This window comes from Tamandua tetradactyla, chromosome 12 (assembly GCF_023851605.1).
Source record: "Tamandua tetradactyla isolate mTamTet1 chromosome 12, mTamTet1.pri, whole genome shotgun sequence".
NCBI classification, from domain to species: domain Eukaryota; kingdom Metazoa; phylum Chordata; class Mammalia; order Pilosa; family Myrmecophagidae; genus Tamandua; species Tamandua tetradactyla.
The window spans coordinates 81095725-81120191 of record NC_135338.1 but is presented as its reverse complement, the minus strand read 5'-3'; the positions used below and the strand labels follow the sequence as shown (position 1 = coordinate 81120191).

General features: G+C 36.7%; 1 protein-coding gene across 1 annotated transcript in view; it reads right to left on the bottom strand.

Annotated features, from left to right (window-relative positions):
• Window positions 1–24467, bottom strand: part of TRPM1 (transient receptor potential cation channel subfamily M member 1) — a 115896-nt gene that overhangs the window by 4869 nt on the left and 86560 nt on the right. The window contains exons 22-26 of the mRNA XM_077122326.1: window positions 23612–23786; window positions 22028–22048; window positions 21044–21188; window positions 19449–19651; window positions 18249–18381 (exon numbers count right to left, since the gene is read on the bottom strand). Of these exons, the coding sequence (XP_076978441.1) occupies window positions 18249–18381; window positions 19449–19651; window positions 21044–21188; window positions 22028–22048; window positions 23612–23786 (677 nt within the window). The remainder of the gene's footprint in view (window positions 1–18248; window positions 18382–19448; window positions 19652–21043; window positions 21189–22027; window positions 22049–23611; window positions 23787–24467) is intronic.

Genomic DNA, 24467 nt, shown 5'->3' with positions numbered 1-24467 from the left:
TTTTTAATTGGATCTTTTTTTCTTACTATTGTATTTTGAGAGTTCTTTAGATGTTCTATATGGAAGTCCTTTGTCAGATATGTGATTTGCAAATATTTTCTCCCAGTCTGTAGCTTGTCTTCCCATTGTCATAGCAATGTTTTTTGCAAAACAAAAGTTTTTCATTTTGATGGAATCTAGTTTATCACTTTCTTTTCTTTTATGGATCATGCTTTAGGTTCATGTTTAAGAACTCTTCGTCTAATCCCAGGTCATGAAGACTTTCTCATATGTTTTATTCCAAAATTTTACAGTTTTATGTTTCAAATTTAGATCTATTATCTATGTTTAACTTATTTTTGTAAGCGTTGAGGTCCATTTTTTACCTATTAATGTCCAGTTGTTCTAACAACATTTGTTGAAAAGACTATCCATTACTTTGGAATTACTTTTCTACCTTTGAAAAAATCACTTGGCCATATTTGGGTGGATTCTTTCTTCTTTTCCATCTATCTATGTTTCTATCACTTCACCAGTTCCACACTGTTTTCATTACTATAGCTTTCTAGTAAGTCTTAAAACAAGACAATACAATTATTCCAAAGTTCCTTTTCAAAATTATTTTAACTATTATAGTTCCTTTTCCTTTCCATTTACATTTTAGAATCAGCTGAAATATATCAACAAAATGTTCTGCTGGGATTTTGATTAATATTATATTACTTCTATAGATAAGTTCGGACAGAATTGCGATCTGTATTATGTTGCATCTTCCAATATGTGAACATGGTATATTCCTCCATTCATTGAAGTCATCTTTGATTTTTTATCATCATTCTGTAGTTTTCTGCATACAAATCCTGTTCATGTTTTGTTAGATTTATACTTATTTCATTTTTGTTGGGATTCTTATGAAATGTTACTGTTTTAAAAAATTTTGTTTTCCAATCACATATTGTTAATATAGAGAAATGATTGTTTTTTTGTGTCTTGAGCTTGTATTCTAGCCTTACTAAATTTGCTTATTTATTTTAGGAGGTTTTTGCTTGTTTTGTTTTTAAAAGATTTTATCTTTTTTTTTTTTACATAACAATCATGTCATCTACAAATAGGGATAGTTTTGTTTTTATCTTTCCAAGATATGTATTTTCTCTTTCTTATATTATTGTACTGGCTAAGATTTTTAGTACATTGTTGAATAACAGTGGTGAGAATGGACATCCTTGCTTTATCCTGAATTTTAAGGAGTGAGCATAAAGTCATACATCACATTAGCTGTAGTTTTTTGTAAATGCCATTCATCAGATTGAAGAAGTTCCCTTTTTCCTAGTTTGCTGATATATATATATATATATATATATCAAGAATGGATGTCATATTTTGCCAAATGCTTTCTCTGCACCAATAGATGTGCTCAGGTGTTTTGTTTTCTTTAAACTGTTAATATGGTGGATTACACTGACTGATTTTCAAATATTTAACAAGCCTTTCATTCCTGGAATAAACACCACCTGGCTGTGGTATATTATTCTTTTTATATATTGCTAGAGTCAATTTCCTAATATTTTTGTTGTGAATTTTTGCATCTATGTTCATGTGGTATATGTTCTGTAGTTTTCTTTTTTTATATTTGATATATAAATATATTTAATATATAAACATAAAATTTTATATATATATTAAATATAAAAAAGAAATCTACAGAACATATACAAATTTTATATATCGTATATGTATTCTATATATATATAAATTATATATTTATTTATATTGTTTTATATTATTTTTACTTTGGCATTAGGGTAATGCTGGCTTTATAAAATGAGTTGGGAAGTGACTATATCATTTAGTGTTGATTTTTTAGTGCTGTTTCTAGGGATTATGAAATATATAAAATGTTTCACAGTCTACTTAGCTCAACATTTTACCACTTCAATTGGAATGTAGAAACATTGTTACCGTATAGGTCTTTTTTTGCTTTGTGTTATAGTTGTCAGGTATCTCTATTTATAGAAAACCCAATCAGACAATGATGAAAATTTAGCTTTCAACTGTGAAATATATTTTAAAGAACTCGGAGAAAAGAGTAATCTTTTTGTTTATCTATCATTTTACTTACTATTTCTGATGCTCTCCTTACATTCCTGATATTCCAGGCTTATTTCTGGCATCATTTACTTCTATCTGAAGAATTTGCTGTAGTAGTTCTTTTAGAGCATTTCTCCTGGCAATGAATTCTCTTAGTTTTCTTCTGTCTGAAAATATTATTATTTCATCTTCATTCCTGAGGATTTTTTTTTGCTGGACATGCAGAATTATTTTATATCTTCAGTTCTTTTCTTTCAGCATCTTAAAATCATTATGCTTTTATGGTTTCTAATGAGAAATGTCATCATTCAAATTGCTATTTCCCTATAAGTACTATGTCATTTTTCTCTGGCTGATTTCAAAAGTTTTTCTTTCTCTTTAGTTTTCAGCAGCTTCTAAAATGGGTCTGGATTTCTCTTTGGCAAATCCTATTTGGCAATGTTGAATTTCTTGAATCTATAGATTTTATGTCTTTCATACAACTTGAGATGTTTTCAGTTAGTATTTTTTCAAAAGCTTTTTTTTTTTTTTGCACCTCACTATTTCTCTTCTTCTGGGACTCTGATGGCACAAGTGTTATAACTTTAGTTATTGTCCCACAACTCCCTGATCTTCTGTGTTTATCATTTTTCCATATATTTTCTCTCTGTTGTTCAAATCAGGTAATTCATATTTATCTATACTGCAAATTAACTGACTCTTCCCTTGCCATTTCCATTCTACTATTGAGTATATATCTATTGAGTTCTAATTTCACATATTATATTTTTCAGTTTTACAATTTTCTTTGGTTCTTCTTTATATCTCTTATTTTTCCTGAGAATTTCCATCTTTCCTTTTGCTTCAAAGTTTTTTTTTGCAATTTTGTTCAAGCATTTTTATAATAGCCACTTTAAAGGCTTTATCTGATCACTCTAATATCTGTGTTATCATGCTATTGTTTCTACTGACTCTCAGATTTTACAGGTTTTCAAATTCCACATGATTTTTGGATTATATACTTGATGATTTGCATATTATGTCTTGAGACTTTGGGTCTTATTTAAATCCTTTGGAGATGTTGATATTTTTGTTTTAGTAGGCAATCTACTTGGTTAAGCTCAGGCTGCAAATTCCAGCCTACTTTTTGTGGGCTATGGTTCCAGTTTCCTTTCGGTTTTCCAAGTCTCTGCCCCTGGGATATGTTCTGAGTATATGTATCCCGGTGGCCAGTCTGGGCTTGGGCAGCTGTCTATTCCTTAGTTCATTTCCCAAAGCTTTTGAGATATTTCTTCCTTTTCAAAGAAGATGCTGATAGTTATAAATTTTCTTTTGGGTACTGCTCTTGCTGAAGCCCATGAGTTTTTGTATGTTCTGTTTTCATTTTCATTCACTCCAAAATATTTTCTAATTTTCCTTGAGATTTCTTCTTTGACTCATTGGTTATTTGGGAATATGTTGTTTAATTTTCACATATTTATGAATTTTCTACATTTCCTTTTGTTATTAATTTATATTTTACTTCCACTATGGTCAGAGAACCCACTTTGTATGATTTCAGTCTTTATAAATTTATTGAGACTTTTTACTGGTCTAACATATGGTCTTTCCTGGAGAACATTCTATGTGCACTAGAGAAGAATGCATATTCTGCTGTTTTGGGGTAGAGTGTTCTACAGATGTCTATTAGGTCAGGTTGGTACATAATGTTGTTAGAGTCTTCTATTTCTTCACTGATCTTCTCTCAATGTGTTCTATTTGTTATTGGAGGTAGGGTATTTAGGTCTTCAACTATTGCTGTTTAACTGTCTATTTTCCCCTTTAATTCCATCAGATTTTGCTTCATATATGCTTATAATTGTTTCTTGATGGATTGACCTTTTAATCATGATATAATGTTCTTCTTTGTATCTAGTGACATTTTTGTCTTAAAATCTGTTTTGTCTGATATTAGCATAGCTACTCCAGCTCCATTTTGGTAACTCTATGCATGGGATATCTTCTTCTGTACTTTTATTTTCAACAGATTTATATCTTTGAATCTAAAGCGGGTCTGTTGTAGATAGCATATGGTTGATAATGTTGATCTCATTTTTTGTTTTGTTTTAGCTGTTTAAAATCCAAGTTAGTTGAATAAAGTTCTAAATAGCAAGTAAGGATGAGGGGCAAAGATATCAAATGTTTATGTTTTTAAATTTTACTCTTTAATTTTTAAAAGTAATATTTTTATTGAGAGATCTTCACACACATACAGCTCATCCACAGTACACATTCAATGGCTCAAAATATTGTTACATAGTTGTATATTCATCACCATAATCATTTTTAGAACATTTGCATTGCACCAGTGTTCTAGTTTGCTAGCTGCCGGAATGCAATATACCAGAAATGGAATGGCTTTTAACAAGGGGAATTTAATGAGTTGCTAGTTTACAGTTCTAAGGCCGAGAAAATGTCCCAATTAAAACAAGTCTAAAGAAATGATCAATCAAAGGCATCCAGGGAAAGATACCTTGGTTCAAGAAGACCGATGAAGTTCAGTGTTTCTCTCTCTCAAGTGAGAAGGCACATGGCGAACACAGTCAGGGCTTCTCTCTCAGCTGGAAAGGCACATGGCGAATACAGTGTCATCTGCTAGCTTTCTCTCCTGGCTTCCAGTTTCATGAAGCTCCCCGGGAGGTGTCTTCCTTCTTCATCTCCAAAGGTCACTGGCTGGTGGACTCTCTGCTTTGTAGTGTTGCTCTCTCTGAATCTCTCTGAATCTCTCATTCTCCAAAATGTTTCCTCTTTTATAGGACTTCAGAAACTAATCAAGACCCACTCAAATGGGTGGAGACATGTCATCCACTAATCGAGTTTAACAACCATTCTTAACTAAATCACATCAACCAGGGAGATGATCTCATTACAGTTTCAAATATACAATATTGAATAGGGATTATTCTACCTTTAAGAAATGGGATTTATAGTAAAACATGGCTTTTCTTAGGGTGCATACTTCCTTTCAAACCAGCACAACCAGAAAAAGAAATAAAAAGAAAAAAAACTCATACATCCCATACCCCTACCCATCACTCTCACTGATCACTAGCATTTCAATCTACCCAATTTTGTACCCTTTATCCCACAATTATTTATTTTTTATTCTTATGTTTTTATTCAACTTTCCATGCCCTGCATAAAAGGAGCATCAGATACAAGGTTTTCACACTCACACAGTCACATTGTAAAAGCTATATAGTTATATAATCGTCTTCAAGAATCAAAGCTACTGGAACACAGTTCAACAGTTTCAGCTACTTCTCTCTAGCTACTCCAATACATCATAACCTAAAAATAGACAGCTATATAATGCATAAGAATAACCTGCAGGATAACCTCTCAGCTCTGTTTGAAATCTCTCAATCACTGAAACTTTATTTTGTGTCATTTCTCTCTTCCCCCTTTTGGTCAAGAAGGCTTTCTCAATCCCATGATGTTGGGTCCTGGCTCATCCCTGGAGCGCTGTCTCACATTTCCAGGGAGATTTACACTCCTAGGAGCAATGTCCCATGTTGGGAGGAGAGCAGTGAGTTTACCTGCCAAGTTGGCTTAGAGAGAGAGGCCACATCTGAGCAATAAAAGAGGTTCTTTGGGGGTGACTCTTAGGTATAATTATAAGTAGGCTTGGCTTCTCCTTGCAGTTATAAGTTTCATAGGGGTGAACCCCAAGATCAAGGGCTCAGCATATTGAATTGGTTGTCCCTATTGATCATAATGTGTTTTAAAAAATCATTCTGCTCATTTCTACCTTTTAATTGGTGATTTTAATGCATTTGCAATTAATGTAATTACTGATATGAAAGGAATTACATGTGTCATTTTGCTATTCGCTTTCTATATGTCTTGTGCTTTTTTGTTCCCTAATTTCTCCATTACTGCCCTTTTCTGAGTTAATATTTTCTAGTGTACCATTTTAATTCCCTGTCATTTCTTTTGCTATATATAGTTTAGTCATTTCCTTGGTAATTGATCTGGGAATTATAATTAACATCTAAACTTGTAACAGTCTATTTTGGATTAATAGTATCTTATTTTCCCTAATATATGAAAATGTTGCTCCTATAAAGCTCCTGTCCTCTTCCCCTGCCATTTTATGCTGTATTGCCATAGATTACATCTTTATATTTTGTGTGCCCATCAACACAGATTTTTAAGCATTGCATTATGCAGTTGTCTTTTAAATCACATATAAAATATAAAAATTTGCAAACAAAAAATACATTATAATGTCTTTTATATTTATGTATACAATTACCTTTACTGGCATTCTTTATTCATGTGGATTTAAGTTACTCTGTAGTGTCCTTTCATTTCACACTGAAGCACTCCCTTTAGCACTTGTTGTAGGGCATGTTTGCTTTTGACTAACACTCAGTTTTGTTTATCTGGGAATGTCTTAATTTTATGCTATCCCATTGCCTTCTTATTGCTATAGTTTCTGTTAGAAGTCAGCAGTTAATCTTTCTGAGAAGCCCTTATATCTCATGAGACTCTTCTCTCTGCTTTCAAAATTATATGTCTTGAGCTTTTGACAGTGTGATTATGGTGTCTAAGTGTGGATCTCTTTAAGTTTATACTACTGGAAGTTCACTGAGCTTCTTTGATGTGTAGATTAATGTTTTTAATCAAATTTGGGGCCATTAATTCTTCAAATTTTCTTTCTGTCACTTTCTCTCTTTCTGGATCTCCCGTTATGCATATGTTGGTACGCTTGATGGTGTCCCACAGGTCTCTGAGACTGTTTATTTTTCTTCATTCTTTTTTCTTTCTGTTCCTTAGAGAGGATAATTCCAATTGACCTATCTTCAGGTTTTCTGATTCTTTCTTCTGTGTGTTCAATTCTGTTTTTGAGCCTGATAATGAATTTTCCACTTCAGTTATTTTACTCTTTAACTCAAAATTTTTTACTTGGCTCTTTTCGAAATAATTTCTTTTTTTTTCATTCTCTATCTGATGAGACTTAATTCTCATACTTTCCATTAATTCTTTAGACATTGTTTCCTGTAGCTTTCTGAACATATTTAAAATAGATGATTTAAAATCTTTGTCTAGAAAGTCCAACATCTGGGTATCCTCAGAGACAGGTTTTTTTTGTTTTGTTTTGTTTTTCCCCCTTGTATATGTGTCATATTTTATTGTTTATTTGTATGTCTCATATTTTTTTTGAAAACTGGACATTGTGAATATTATATCGTGGTAACTATAGAAACCAGACTGTCTCTCCTCCCCAGGCTTTGTTGCTGTTGCCATTTATTGTAGTAGTTGTTGTTTGTTCTGTGATTTTTCTGAACTAATTCTCTAGAGTCTGTTTTTTTGTCATGTGTGGATGAAATCTCTGTTTCATTTAGCTTAGTGGTCAGCTAAGGGTTAGACAGAGATTTCCTTAAACACCTGAAACCACATAAACTCCCAGTCTTTAATTAGAGTCTCTGTGCACATGTTGGGGCACATCCTCAATACTAACCCAGGCAGTATTAACCTTACCCTTCATGTCCTGTTTTCTCAGAGACTCAAGTTGAGCGGGAAGTGAGAGCTTTGAGTCTTCTTGTTTTTTTGCTGAGCCTGCACACAATCCTATGCGTATATGTGACTTTCTAGATTCCCAGGATTAGAGCTTCTCAAGGCCCTTATGGACATCTCGTTCCCTAGGTTTTTTTCTCAGCTGTTTTATTCATGTATTATTTACCTCATCTCTGTTATCTGTTGCCTCAGGCAGCTAAGACTAAAACATTATATTTGCCTGTAACCATTTCCAACAACTCCCTATCCCCTCCCTGCTACTTTAGCACTCTGCCAGTTCTGAGTTAGGTGAAATAAAAACAAATCTTTTGAGCCTGTCTTTCAGGGAGTCACCAGGCGGGACAAAATAAAGAATTACAGTTCTTTGCCTTTGAAGAACTTTCTCCTCCCTCTGGTACTAGGAATGTGGGCTGTTGTTTTTAAGGCCGCTGCTCAGCTGGGGAACAGAGGATGAGCCTGTGTAAATTAAAATGCCACAAAACTTGCTGTTCTTACCAAAATCAAGGGGTTTTTTTTTCCTGAATAAGTGCTTCCCTAAGTTGCTGCAAGCCTTTGGTTAATTTCTAGAGTTCTGAAAAAGTTTATGCTGTCAGATTTTTGCTAGTTTTTTGGTTGGTTTTATGAGAAATTCAGAGTTCCTTACTCCACCATTTTTTTGCTGATGTCATCCCCCTCCCCAATGCCTTTTTATGCTAATAAGGAGCAGAAACACACACACACACACACACACACACACACACACACACACAGCTTTGAGGTGAGCTCTGGAGTTCATAAACAACTTTATGGGGTTACTTTTGCAAGTTCTGCCTTCTCCACAATCTCTCTGCTTTATCCAGCTCCTGGCGTTCCCTTTTTCCATTCTTTATCCAGAAAGCTGTAATTTAATTAACCCTCTCCACATCTGTACTTCCACAACTGTGCCCACTTCTGAGTACTAAGTGGCAGAAGGACAGAAAGAGAAAAAAAGCAACAGTGGTTGGCCACACTCTTGGCTTTTGATGCAGTGTGTAGTGACTTCACTAGACCACTGAACGGCCTGCAGCTGAATCAAGGGGTGGGGGGGACACTCTTCGAATAAGCTGGATGGGTTCTCAGAGGCATTTCATTAATAATAAAACATATATGATCTCATTTTGTACCCCAAGCTGATAAAGCAAAACACTGTTAGCTGTCTCGAATAGCTTCTTTGCCTCCTTTATCTTCTCACCCTAATTCTTAAAGATAACACAGATACACAATTTTATCACTCTTTTCTTAAGAGTTTCTCATCACATTTCAGATAAAGTCCAAATTTCATAGTGATAACTACCAAAGAGTGGATGAAAGGGACACTTCACAATCACCATTAGTAATCCCTATCCTGTAATATGGACAGTTGACCCTTTCTCAATATTCCATAAAGTGCTAAGCAAGTGCAGCTTCAAGTCTTCCTTTCCCATCCAATAGCAGCTCTTAATCCCCTCCTTTAAACATTTCTATTCCTTTTATAGATTCAAAGCTCTTCAAAATTTGGCCACCATCTTCCCTTCCTGCCTCAACTCATTCTCCATTCCCAAATTTGATCAAGTCACCCTTCGCAAATATACTATCATCATCAAAATGAAAAAATAAAATTATTTTAGAACTTGAGTCCCCAAATGCCAAGGCATTGGAAGACCCAGTTGAGAAAACATGTTCTATAGCATGCAGATACCTCTGATGTTTGTGGAAGAGCCAGGTGAACTAAGGCGTCTTGATGAAATGCTGATGGTAGAAATGCAGCCATTATATGTAAAAGTGTGTTGCTATCCTAGCTTTAGGTATTATTTAATTAGATTACCATTATTGCATTCTTAATTATAGGGCAGAACATTCTTCAAAATAATATTCATTTTAAAAACTATGCCAAAAAATATAAATTAAATTTAAAAAAGGAAAACCTATGCCAATGCTGGCTTTTGCATATTCCAAATTATTCAGTCAAAACCCTTATAATTATTTTTCCAGTGTGACTAAGACTTGTCTCAAAGGAACTGTTTCTTTGGATGGTGGATACTTTTATGATGCAAAGTTTGCTTTCTTATAAACTGCAATACTGATTCCTTATCAGCTCTATTTCTATCCATTTCCTCCAATTTGAATTCATAGCCTCTGTAATTATTCATATGTTTGGATTTACCTGTAGATCATATAAATAATTTCACTAAGTTTTTATTTCATACATTATGGTAGCTTTTATTTCACAGCAAATTTTTCCTGATTAAGAATATATTTTTAAAGGCATTAAGGACATTTTTTAATCACAAAATATAATTTCTCAACTGGCAAGCCTCAAGACCAATTCCTGAGGACTAGCCTTCCTTATCCTTATATCAAAGGAAACTAGAAACAAATGAAATCTATAAACAGTCTGGGCCCAAATTAATCATTCTCCTGTCTTTAAATAGAATTTTAAAGCTGCATTTGGTTTATGATAATGCTTGTCATGCCCTTAGCTGCTTCATGTATATTTCCTACTGAAATCACTAAGGAACAGCTCAAAATTTAATTTGCTTAGTCATTCTTGATTTAATTATAGCTGTATTTCCCCACCGTTCTGAATTTTATCTCCGTTTGATTGAGATCTTGGTACAGTTTCACCTTTGGGCTTTTCTGTTAAAACAGTACGTTCAATGCCAAATCAGTCTCAAAATCTGACAGACAGCTATATAATTCTTTTTTTTTTCAATTAAGAAAGTGAAAAATAATGGTACCAGATTAACAACTGCCATTAGCTTGATGGGGGGGAGATAAAAGGCCATTTCTGGTTAATATTTTGGCAATTTTAGGATTACATTTGAAATGTAGTCATATTCACATTAGGAGTGAAGCTGCTCCACCAACTTCAGTGATTTATGAAACATGATAGAACATTATAAATTTTAGTGTTGTGAGAATGAAATGAAATCATGTAAATGAAAGTACTCTGTGAACTGGAATGCTACACAAATGTAAAATGAAAGCAAATCTCCATATGACTTTATCTTTATCTTGGTATATTGATGACTTAGGGTATTTGCTTTTGAACTTGATACGACTAAACCTTAAAAGCATTTTAACTAACTGAAACACATTTTTGTTAAGAAATTACAAATAGCATTTTTCAATTCATCTAGATAATAGTTAGACAACAATATATTAACTGGTGGAACTTCTGTAGTAACTTCCAAGAGAATACCCTTGAATGGTATAATTTTACATGTATAATGGTATAATTTTAATTTATAATAAATTTATATTTTAATTATACAGCTATAATTAAATTAAATTTTGAGCTGTGTATAGATTTTTGTTTATTAAACATAAGGCTCAAATTCATGTTCTCAAGGTAAAATTCCCTGTCTGTCTTTCCTAAGAATAGGACTCAGAAACGGGGTTCTGTAGCAAGCCGGATATTAAAACTTGTTTTATAGGTACATCTTTTCATGTGCAATGATCACCCTTCACCTACAAAGCATCCCATAAATTATACGGGAACATTTCCTTAATGATAGAGTTCAATGTTAACATAAAAAACATAATATTAGCGGAACAACTAGGTCCAGTTCATACTTGAAGAAACCCATGTTTCAAGGTTCCATGGTGATTCTGTACTTGAGTTCTAAGAATATTCCTACCCTGTAATTTAATTCCAGATCTACAGATCATAAAACTGTTTAATCCACTCCAAAATTTATATCCAGCTTTTTTCATTTCCATCAACTTCTTTATGCAGAGTTTTCTTTTAAATTTAGTAATTGTAGGCAGAACACCCAGGATAATTTCTTGTTGTGCTTACAGAATTTTTATTCTAAACTAAGACTAAACAAAGATTAATATTAAAAGAACAAAATTTGTCTTAAATCTGATGGCTTTCTCATTCTTTTTAATCATTAATATACTGAATAGTTACTAAAAAGTATAGTAAGTGCCCTAGGATTCTAGATCTTTGCAGCATCATTTATATATACCAATATGGCCACATTTCAGATCGCCTCAATTTCTAGGGTTCAAATCATTTAAAATCATTAGCCATTTCTGGCTATGTTTCACTTTCTGTTCAGGCCATACTCTGTGGTCAGCCACTACGTGAAGCACTTAATAATATCCTAATTTCTCTCTCCCTTACTTCTAACATCATAATGCTAATCCCTAACCCTTCATATATCACTACCAGGGTTCCAGCAGGGCTGACCAAGGATAAGTGGCACAGTGTACAACCCTACAATGGGGGTATGTTAATACTGCCACTTGCAAACATTAGCATTGTTGTGGTGTACTTATTGATTTGGTTCCCTTTTGCCTGCTCCCCACCCCTTTCTTCTTTATTTTACATTACCACCAGCAGTGTATGAGGCTTTCACTTGCTACACCAACATTTGATATCACTTTGCATCCCTTTTGCATCTTTTCCCTTGGGCTGTAGAGTATCACTCATGATAGTCATAAGGGCCTCATTGACTTGGCCCAATACAACAGCATACTATCTCATTCCACTTGTGTCCTCATGATTACTGCTGGACAACCCCTTGGCTATATCTTTCCTAGCACATTTTTCATAAAGGTGAACCCAAATCCTCTCTGCTGGCTTCAAGTCTGTAATGTTGATAGGGGATACTTTTTCCCCATTCGTATTGTTTCTTTCTGTGTGTCTGAACTTTTCATTGTAGTAATAATCTTGACCTCTCAGTAACACTCCTGATCATTCCTTTGTTTATTCTTAGTCTTCTGATTGGAGTTTGAGGCCAGAAAATCAGTGTGCTTCATTTCTTTCTCACTGGGAGCCAATTCTTCTTGATTTTAAGGAAAGCTTAGTGGGGAAATCTGACAACCCTGTGTGAGGGAAAACCTGTGGATGTCCAGTGCTGCCTGTGGCTGAGTGGGTAAGTTTAATTCTGGGGAGGGGAAGGCATTTTTCAAGAATTGAGCCACATTTTATGTATAACTTTTATGTTTTTAAAGCTGATTGTTTTTAAATCCCTGCCTGGTATTTGCATTTGTCTCTGCATTGGCACTCAAAGTTATTTGAGGATCAAGAGTGTCATCTCTAGGCACATCAAAGCTCTATTTAATGCCACCTTCTTTCCATCATCCAGGAAAACTCAACTATTACTTTATAAAATTAAGACATTCAGATGGTATCTTCCCCAAAGTTCTCCATCACTGTATGCTTTTCTTTTGATGATCTCTACATCAGAAGACTCCCCATCCTTCTTTCTAAGACTGTTCTCTCTTTCAGTTGCTCTTCTAGGTACTGTTTGCTTTTCTCTTTTTTTGGGGCATCTCTGCTGTCAGAACCTTCTTTTCCTGGTCACATAGGACAAGAATGCTAAATAAGAAGATCTCAAGGCACAAATTGCTCATTCATCACCAAGTCTACAGGAAACCCAAGACCTTAACCCAGATCCACAAATCTAAGAGGATACTACCTAACCCAGAAGGTTTTGGGGGAGATCAGAACCAACTATAATAGGCTGGGCTAATCTCAGATCTGTAGCTCCTTAAGTTCAGGGCCAAATGCATTTAAAATGTATAAATTATGAGTTATGTCTTGCATCCTCTAGAATATCAGATATAAAGAATAAAATTTATGTAACTGTAAGCAGAAGAGCTAAAAATATATGAAGAGGAGGAAATGCACCACATATTTTAAAAACCTACACTAATATACTTACTATTATTAAAAATTAAGTTAGTGCTAGGCTTCCTTACAGCCATGAAAAAAAGGAAAACACACCAGATTATGTAATTCTCATGGTCTGAGAAAAGCACGTTTAATCATCTGACCAAGTTTCTTCAGCAAAGATTCTTTCCAACCTGTAATCTTGTGATAAGGGATGCAGAAACATGAAAAGAATGATGTGTTCAACAGGTTATTTGCTGAAGACACAGAGATGTTCTTTAAGACTCAAATGATAAAGGTATATACTACCATTCCCAGCATGATGAGAATTGAGAATTGAGGTTGAAAAGTACTGTCTTTGCCAAGCTGGCAGAAGTTATCTATAAAATGTTCTCATCCCACCAGCCCTTTCGATGATCTTATATTATTCTTTTGCACAAACAGATCCAGTACCTGCCAACTTAACACTTGTTTTGGCGATGCTGATATTGAGCAATCTTCCTGACAATTATTGGCAACAGAATCATTTGTACTTGAGACTGTTCCTAGTTCCTAATAATAAAACCAAAATTTTGAGTACAGAGGGAGCATAGTTGATTTCCTATTTGCTATTCCAGGAGGGAATCTCATTAAGGATGTGAAAGAAAACTGTATTCAAATCAAGAGATAAACTTTTGAGTCAATGATGTGTTAAAAAAAAAAAATCAAGCTCCTACTATGTAGAGATATGTGCAGCCTCTGGGCATACAATGGTGAAAAGATCTCAGACGTGGTCCCTGCCTTCATGGGGCTTAGGGACTGGGCTCCTGACCTAGTCTAAAAAGTGAGATGGTTAGAGCAGTTCTCCATAAACTGGCATTTGAGCAGAAATCCAAAGGATAAGTAGCAGTTGCCAGAAGAAATGGCATGATGAAGACCCTGTGGTAGGAGTGAAGTGGGTGCTTTTAAGGAAATGAGAGGAGGTCAACAAGGAGAGAGAGAAGAGCCAAGGTGGTGCAGAGCCTTGCAGGCTCTGGAGCAGTGATATCAATGAAGAACATTGAAGGAGAGTTGGTGTTTTAATTTCTCTGGCTCCTTAAGCAAATACCATACAATGGATTGGCTTAAACAGTGGGAATTTAAAAAAAGCTCACAGTTTTGAGGTTAATAGAAAGTCCAAATCAAGGCATCATCAAGGTGATACTTTCTCCCCAAAGACTGTGTGTTCTGGGGCTGGCTGCTGGTGATACTTGGTCTTTAGCAAGGCACATGGCAAGGCACATGGCAGTGTCTCCTGGTCTCTCCCTTTTCTTTAAGGTTCTGTTGATGGTCAGTTCTGGCTGCTCCCTCTGTGGATTTCTTTCTCTCTGTCTGAATCTCATTCCATTTATAAAGGACTCCAGTAATAAGATTAAAAGCCATTTTGATTGAGGTAATGGTCTTACCTTACCTCAGTAAGGTAAGTAAGTAAGATCCTATGTACAATGGGTTCACACCTACAAGAATGGATTATGTATAAGAGCATATTTGGGGAGGGAGGGGACTTTCAGCTGGCACTTAAGGGCTACAAGATGTGATTTGTGCTATAGAGTGCTAAATGCTTGAAAGGGCAAAAAATGAATGGGGGGAAACAGTTAGGGGCCAACTGTAGGAATGGAGACAGAAAATTATGGTAACTGGTACTCATACGGGGGCAACAGAGACAGAAAGAAGTGGGTGGACCATGGTATAGTGAATAGAATTCGATGATTGTTAATGAAGAAGAGGGAGGTGCCCCAATGATATGTCAGGGTCTGGCATGCTGAGCCAGATGGCTGGTGATGCCGTTCACTGAGCCTACAGCACAGGAGATGAGGTCCAAGTTTGGGAGAGAAACCACTAGTGAAAGTGGCCAGAAGATATGGGGCATGGAATTGGATCAGGGAGTCAGAAGTCAGAAAAGTCTCAAGTTGAGATCAGAGGAGTACAGATGGTAATTAAAGTCTGGGTGAGAAAGAGGTCACCTTGGGAGAGAGTCCAGAGCAGGAGTTAGCAAAGTAAGGCTCACAGATGATCTGGCCCACTGTCTGCTTGTGTGTGGCCTTCATGCTAAGAATGGCTTTTACCTGCTTAAAATGTTGGGAAAAAATAATAGCAGAGGTGAGTGGCAGTGACAGAAACTCTAGGGTCCTCCAAGCCTAAAATAACTACCCTCTGGTCCTTTAGAGAAAATGTTTGTTGACCCCTGGTCCAGAGCAGGAAATAAGGGACTGTCAGCTTTTTGAGTTATCTGAAATCAGAGCATGGTACCTAGCTAAGAGTCTGATTCCAGGTAGGAAAGAAGGGCAAGTTTTTGAGTTTGCAGTCTTAGCTCTTCTGAGGCTATGCATACTGCATTTCACCCACCGAAAGGGCCATCCTTCTGGCTTGGAAGAAACCTTGAGAGCCTAATTTAGTATCATAATCCAGTTTAAAGCACATATCTGTCATGCATTTGAGGGCGATGGTAGACTGGAGAGTGCTTGGAAACCTTTGCATATTCCATGGAGCAGTAGGTGTGGGAGACACTTGCCTCAAAGAAATTTGGGAAATGCTAGTCACATCAGGGGATTCCTCTCTTAAAACCCTTCATGGCTCTCCATTTCATTTACAATAAAGCCCAGTCTTGACAGCGGCCTCCAAGACCTCCCCCCCACCCCCCAAGCTGTTTCCCATTGCTTGCCCAAGTTTACTGCCACCTCTCTCCTCTGGGCTTATCCGTATTCGGCTCCTAGAATGTGCCTTGGCAGTACAGGCATACTCCTGCCTTAGGTGAATGTGCTCCCTGTCCCTCTTCCAAGCACAGACTCTAGCTCAGGTCATGTCTGCTTCTCTTGTCAATTTTTGCTCAAACCCCACTTCTAAATGACTCATGTTGGCTTTTATAAGATGTTAGAATTTTATGAAAACAATAAATGGTGAATTTTTATATACAACTTCCCAACACTCAGAGAAAACCATGAGTTTGGTTCCCTTGCATAAGTTCTCAAAGTCGTCTGGGTTGAAGAGCATGACAAATGTGTAAACTTTGTCCCTGGGTGGACACATTTGTAAGAATGAGTCATACAAATCACTGGCCCAAGTTTAAAAAGGTGCCTGAACAATGAGGTGGCAAAGAAAGAACTAAAGCAAACAGTCCATCCAAGAGTCTCAGACCCTGCCTTCTGAAGGGAGCCAGCGAAGGTGGTTGAGAGAAGCACAGGAAGACCCAGTGGCAAACGGTGGTGCAGAAATTAAAAACAATGACATATATAAAGAAGGTGAAAGAACTGGCAGAAAAGTTTGTGCCCTCAAAAACTGCCTTTAAAAGTGATCACAGGTGCCAAAAGTTAGATAAAAATAGCTACTTTTATTTCCTTTTTCCCATTTTCTCCTTTCTTTGTTCCTCTGCTGTCCTGGTTAAGAATTCAGGAAGACCAAAGGAAAGCTACCTCGTGCCTTGCTTTTTGTTTCAGGCACTCACCTGTGAGTCAGCCAGGAAAGGTCAAAGGGGCAGGAATGTGTTCTCATCCCTCCTGGTGACCCCAGCCAAGGAAAACAGGAAGAAACATGTTTTCACCGCCCTGCACGCTTTCGTGCCTATTATGTATGCACAGAGCCCCAAGAGAAAAATGCAATTTAGTAGTGACCTGACAATCATGTTCTTGGAGCCTCAGTCCAAGAATGGTAAAAATTCAAACAATGCTAGGGGACGGGAGAAGGGAAAGAGGCAGAGTAAAAACAACACGCACGCACACACACACACAATTTCCATTAAAAATTACTGACACTGATGAAATGCAAGTTAATATGTAACTCATAAGTGGAAAATTTCAACTATCTAGATGGCCCGCCTTAGCTTCTTAGGTGAAGAACTTAGATGAAGAAATAACTTCCATCTCTTGAAAGCTTAGCAGTTACTGTTCATTCAGCATTTCAAAATTTTATTGAAAATGTACCTTATCAGGACCACAAGTTGGTAGGTATCCCTTGGGATTAGCTGGCTGGGTTTGGTTGGCTTCCAAGGTGACAGGCCTGTGGCAGTCACTAACCTGGAGTGCCCCAGGGCATCAGTGTGTATCTGTGAATTCTGTCTGAATTGTTGGGGCCCTTGAGTGGGAATGATCTGCTGAAATTATCTTGGTGACATGCCACCATGTTTTCGTGTCTATCAGGACACTTGAAATAATTCTGAAAACCCAAGAATATAACCCTTCCATCTGCGCTGTTAGTTAAAACTCTTTGGAACAATGCATTCTTAATTATCTGAGATCTTTAACAAGCTTCAATTTGCTTTTCTACGTGATAAAAGTTCTGATATATATATATATATATAATGAGGATAGCGAAGGTTTATCATCTCCACCCACCCTCACCTGTTCCCTTCTCCAGCTGCGGGAAGAGCAGGTACTAGAACTTCAAAGTTTGGAAGACGGTGCCCTTTGTGTCTAGCTCTGACCTGCCTTCCCTGGCTCATTCTTTGATGCACTCACTTGCATATTCATTCATTCTGCAGTTATTAAGCACTAACATATGGATTATGCTGGTTTTACTGGGCGTTCAGGGATTCGCAGTGTCTGAAACACAGACCCGCCCCGCTACTTAAGAGGCTTCCCCTCTCATGGGGAACACAGTACTCGCAAATCCTTGGCACAGATGCTGGGTCTCGTGGGAGCAGAGAGGAGGGAGCCTTTACCTCTACCTGTAAGGTTGGGAAGGGGGTGTGTGTAGGGGGTGTGAGGGCAGGAGCAGCAAGAAGACCTGACAGGATGAAGACCCCAGTCATTAGGGGAAGCAACAATATGGTTTCCTGAGGACTATAGAGCTTGGCCGCCGATTACTTCCTTCGTTAATGCAGAGTATGGGTAAACGTCCCTATTTTGGAGAGGGTGTTGGTGGCAAGAATTGAATGCAAGGTTTGAATTAACAAGAGAACCCCAAGTAAGTGTTTAAATGTACTTTGGCGATCAACAAAGAGTGGGGCAGAGGAGTCGCAAACCCGTGGCCCGCAGGCCGGGTGGAGGGAACGCGAGCGACGCACCTCTCGCAGGTGACGCGGATGCGCTCGTTGCTGGATGACTGTTGCTCATCCTCCTTCTCCTGGAAGTGTTCCTGCACGCAGTGCTCCTCGAACTCGTGCAGCCTCTTGAGCTCCTCGTCGCTAAGAAACAGCTCTGTGTGAAGGGAGAAATGTGCGCCACGTGAGAAGAACAAGCTGGGGAAGCCAGTCACACCATTCTGAGTTTCGCAACCCAACTTGAATTAACCACTCTTTTCCACCCCATGTAGGCAGTTCTCCGCCTGCTCTAATTTTTTATCGTCCAATAAGAAGTTTATATATATATAGTAATCCTCTTTCTGCTGGAACAAAGCAACACGCTTTTTTTTAATTATTAAAAAGTTTATGGTGGAAGCATATACACATACATATATAAATTTCCAATGTTACCATTTCGGTGGTGTTAAATTGCACTCACAGTATTGTGCTATGATTACCACCATCCATTACCAAGATTTTTTAAGACCCCAAACAGAAACTCTCTACCCATTAAGTGGTAACACCCCATTTCCTTCTAAACCCCAGCACCTGATACCCTCTAGTCTACTTTCTGTCTGTACGAATTTGCTCATTCTAGATTTTTCACATGTCTTTTGTCCTCTTGTGTCTGGCTTATTTCATTCAATATAATGATTTCATTCTTGTTGTAGCATTCCTTTTTACAGCTAAATAGTAGTCCATAGTATGTGTATACATTTTATTTATCCATCCATCTGTTCACGGACACTTGGGTTGTTCCCACAAAATGGCTCACTTTTTAGCATCAGAAACAAAATGACACCCAGTAAGAAAGCGAAAACCAAAGACTATTTTCTGGAACAGCATTTGCCTGTATTTTATGAGTAGCATCAAGTACAGCATTACTTTCTTATCCTCTTTAGATGCAATAAATTAAAACATTTTGAAAGGAACCTCGATTTTATATAGAAAATTTCTTTTCAAGAACCCCCAACTTCTGATCTCTTTATTAGCTGGCTTTCAGTAATATTAATTACAAATAAATGAGCAGCACTAGAATAAAATCAGCACAAAATGAAAAGCATTCGGAAAGAACAGCAGTTGGACTAGAATGTTGCCTAAGTATTGTAGTGAAGATGTCTAGGAGGATGTCCAAATGGAACTTTTGTGTGTGTGTGAGTGTGAGCTTAGCCCAGGATAGAAATGAAAAAGTCCTGTACGTACTCAATCCACGATCGTGTTCGTCTTGGTCTCCTTCTCTTTTTTTCCTACAGCGACCATTGAGACGCATAATGATTATATAGATGTGGCTTAAAAGGATCATTGGTGGGGGCAGGACTGGCCTATCATGAAATGTCATAATCAGCTGGTATCTCTGGAATTTCCACACTTGGTTGGATATCGACTTTACTTCAAAGAAGGTATTACTTTAAAAAGAAGAAAAATTTACCATTAGCTTTATCACTTTTTATTGTGATTTCCCAGAAAAATCAGTTACACTGAAATGAAAATATAAACCTATTTTTTAGTGCCAGTTAGGATTGGTTTCTAGATTCCCCTTCTTTGGGTTTCTCTATCCATATGGATTATCTACCATCAATACTTAGGACTTTAGTGACTGAAATTACTATCTATCGATTTCTTGAAAAAAACCACACCACAATCGAATGATTCCTATGCTCTTAAAATTGTATTTCATGTAGTTTAAGGTATGAGCTATTCAACCAAGCAATTTAATGCATTTAAACTTTCATTTTGGTCAAACTAGTTGACTACTTTTTTGTCACTGGATAGATTAATTATTGAACTAATTTGATTGAAGGTATGTAATTTTGGACGCAGGGTAGGTACAGGCTTTATCTTATTTTAGCTTCCAACAGGAGGCAGTAAGCACAATGTTGTTATAATTCGGAATTCCAGATCAAGCTTGTGGTCTACCAATGCTGGGATCTTAGAAAAGCCAGTTAACCTCCCTTTACCTTAGTTTTCTCATCTCTCAAGTTAGGAGTTTGAGTCACATTTTCTCCAATGTTCTGTTAAACTGTAAGAGTTTATATTTCTATGTATAATTTTTCCCTCCCATTTTTTCATCTTAGCAGCTAAAATAATTTTTCAACACTTATCAAGCATGGTCAGCTACTCAACAAATCATGCCACATGATCAAGTTTTACCGGAAACTTGATTTTCTAATTCAAGTCATTTCTTTCCTAGGCCATTTTATCTTCTATTCTGCAAATCACAAGAAAAATATTTTACATAACATCACCATAATTGCAGCAGCTTAGAAATTCATTTTGCTTTCTGCGCCTCTGATGGTGAATTATAAGCACAACTTACACTGAAAAAGGCTTTCATTGAAAAAAAAATGTTTTCACGAGATAAAAACACGTGCTAACATGTTAAAATACTAACGAAAGGTTATATTTAAATGTGTTGGCGTCATTGCCTAATTTTGAATACATGAAAGCTGGTTCATCTGGGGTTGAACAAAAAAGATTGCAGTTTCTATCCTTTTAAAAGCTATAATAAGGCGGGCCACAGTGGCTCAGCAGGCAGAGTTCACACCTGCCATGCCAGAGACCCGGGTTCGATTCCCGGTGCCTGCCTATGCCAAAAAAAAGAAAAAAGAAGAAAATAAAAAGCCATAGTAAAGTTCTGTGCCTGCCCATGCCAAAAAAAAAAAGAAAAAAGAAGAAAATAAAAAGCCATAGTAAACTTCTGTGCCAATGCAAAAGTAGCCCAGGAGATTTCTGGGATTAAACTGAAAGTCTGTAAAGCAATAAATAATAAGCACATAGACATCGGCCCTGACACATACTTGAAAACAGCAATCAGCAGGTTGACCAACAGGATGTTGGCTACAAGTAGGTAGCACGCCATGATGGCAGGTGTAAGCCAGGCACCTGGGATGCAGGGTGGGAGACGCTTGCCTTCCTCATCATACAGGTTTTCACCGCAAGGAGCTGGAATGAAAGTCTGCATTTTTGTGCTTGCTTTATTTTTGGTGGGGGGAGGGGTGCATGGTCCAGGAATCAAACCCGGGTTTCCCACATGAAAGGCAAGCATTCTACCACTGAACCACTCGTGCACCCTGGGCTTGCTTTTTACACATAGTAGAAAGGATCAATAACATATTATTAAATTGTCTGTTTTTTAATTTGATTTTTTTTCTGATTCCACAAGCAATATTTTTCTATGTGAAAAATATCAGCGCACACAAAGACATCATTTAGAAACTCATATCTGCACTCCAAGAGAATCATTTTTACTGTCATGTGAATGCTTTCCCTTTGTGTTTTTGATATAGAGAAATTCTTAATTTTTAAGCTGACAAATCTATCTTTATAGATATGCTGTTAATCATTAGAAAGTTATTTAGTCTTCTAGTCATTTAACACTTGCTTATGTTCTTCTGGTGGGTTTCTTGATTTCACTTGTATATTAATTGAAAAAAATTTGCTATATGGTGTGAGATAGGGATCAAACACTGCAGTACCCTAAAACTGGTTGATCACCTGTTCTGATGCCATTTTGAAAAGCAATCATTTCTTTCCGTACTATGTGAAATGCCACTTTTATAATTTGGGACAAATTTCATGAAGAAAAAATACAATCATCCCAATAGTGATAAGTCAAACAATCATAAATTTTTAGTCTACTGGCTTTTATGAAAGTTTGAAAAAGTATTGGCACCAAGAGAGGCACTTGAAACATCTGTAAGACTATCAGTAGTCAGCTAAGGAAGAGGCTAATTAAAAAATGCATTTCATGGACTAGAATAATCATTTCCATATCAACTTACGGTTAATTTCCATGGCATAGACTGCCCAGCAGTTGAAAAGCAGGATTTTTTTTTTAAGTTTACAATAGAAAGGAAGAAAGAAAATGAAAAGATAGTTGAGAGAAAAGTAAAACAAAGGATTTAACAGCACAAAAACCATTTTACTGTCAAGAGATGCAAAGATCTTATACTTGGGATCTTATACTTTCCAAGCTTCATGCTTGGAAACAGTGATCTATTTGGAAGAATTGTATACATTTTTTAATTCTAGAAAATATATTTCTTCGTGGATTTTTATTTTACCTCATGTCATATGCATTAAGAAAATCCCAGTTAAAAATACTGTGAAAAAGACATGATGCCACTGGCAGATGATCATTTTAACTTATAGGCTGACCAATCAAACAAGCCTTCCCTATGTTCCAACACAAACATATCATAAACATGAAGAGATAAAAAATTATTATATAATAATCAGATTGAGAACAGAAGACCCACATTTAGTGGTGTTACTGAAAATAAGATAGCCCCCAAGTTTACCTGTTTCTCCATCTTCTATCATTACCAGATGAACAAAATACAAATGAAAATATTACAGCTTATGTCTGGAATCTAGGGACTCTTGGCATGTATGTATGTTTACTAGGCTAAAATTCTTATAAAACCAAATTAGATGTTTATATTCTGGTTTACCAAGCACATCCAATGATTGGCTTTGTGATTCTTGTAATAATGTGTTCAGAATTAGGTTATAAAAGCTAGAAAGAAGGTATTATGTGAACTAGATATCAGTCTAATATAGTGACAGTAGATATACTGACAACCCCACATTTTACCTTCTATCCTCAACTTGTAGAACACTGGAAGCAGCAGACACACTAAGATGCATGTTGCTTTATAATAAAATATGGACATTTGAATGAGAATGTTGGTATTGACATGAAAATGGACCGAAGAGTCTCATTTATTGGTGGTGCTTTAATGGTCCCTAGTGAAATAGGTATTGAGGTACTGGGCTTCACTTCCTTGGAATACAAGAAATGTCATGGCTGGGAAGGAACTTGAGACTACATTTCCAAGAAATTCATGACAGGACTGTGGCTCATTTCCTCCCCTCTTCTAACATCTCGATTACTACAATACGTTAGTGGTGGAGAGGTAATCGATAGCTATGTGGAAAATGGGATTGACAGCTTGGAGAAGAGGATGACTTGACAAGCCAATTACTTGTCATGCTCACCATCTCATTCTCCTGAAATAGCACTCCCCGCTCTATCCTCGGTTGGAATGAGTTTTGCACTGGAGAAAGATAAGGAGATTGGGATTGGAAATACATAGATTAAGTTGGATGTTCACCAGGTCCAGCTAAAGGGAAATGAAGCTCTTTCAGAATTCTAGTTAATAGTTTCTCGAGTACAAGAAATGACTGATATCTCGAGATCTACATTTAAAGTCTATACCATTTCTTCATAACATCACTTGGTGCCTTGTGGTACAATGAAAAATACTTTATTTCCAAATTAACTCATATTATTCAATTAATTCGGAACTGATCATCTGCCTCTGAAGCAGGGAAGAGAATCTTACTATGAATTCTATTCTTACGGTCTATCTGGTCTGCAAACACCTCTCCATAGATCATCCAGTAAGGCATGTAGAAGATGTTTCGGGCCAGTCTCCAAGAAGGCTCCTCATCTGGGTGCAAAATGGCTTGTCGGGCTACTCCAAAACTCATCAGCACAACGAGCATGATGACCACAAAATACAGCATGTCGATCATCTGAACAGAGAGAACATGTGTATTTTTTACTGTTTTGACTCATGTGCCAAGATTATGCTGGTTCATTATGGCGCTCAAAGACCATGAGCCTCTTTCCCTTCCCTCCACCCCCATCCATGGGGCTGCTAGTTTTTTCTACTCTATCCAATGCCTAAGTCCTATTCTAGAACACTGGTATCCTCATCTCCTGCTCTTAATTCTTTTGGCTTCTCCTCTGTTGTTGCCCATAAACAAGTGTTTCCCTAGTGACTACAAATGTAGATAGAGAAAGGGAAGCATGAGAGGAGAAGATGGACGTTTGTAAGTAAAACTACGGATAGTGAGTTGAGAGAGCATACACTAATATTTATTTATTCATCATACAAATAGTAAGTGGCTATGTTGAGCAATGTGTTTGTTATTGTTCTTAAAAATATTAGACGAGATATCATTTGTGGGAGTTTATTTGAACAGTTTATGATTCATGAATCAGGCAGCATCCAAACCAATGTGAAAGTAGCTCAACTCAGGAGGTAGGAAGGGGAAGCTTATTAGGGCAACTGCGGAAACAAATGAGAAAATGTTATGATTGCCTGATGTTTCCATTTTACATAAAGAGGTCTTACAGAATGGAGAGAAGATATACATTGATTAGTATGATATGCTAACTCTGATAAACTAACTCTACTTGATCAAAACTGG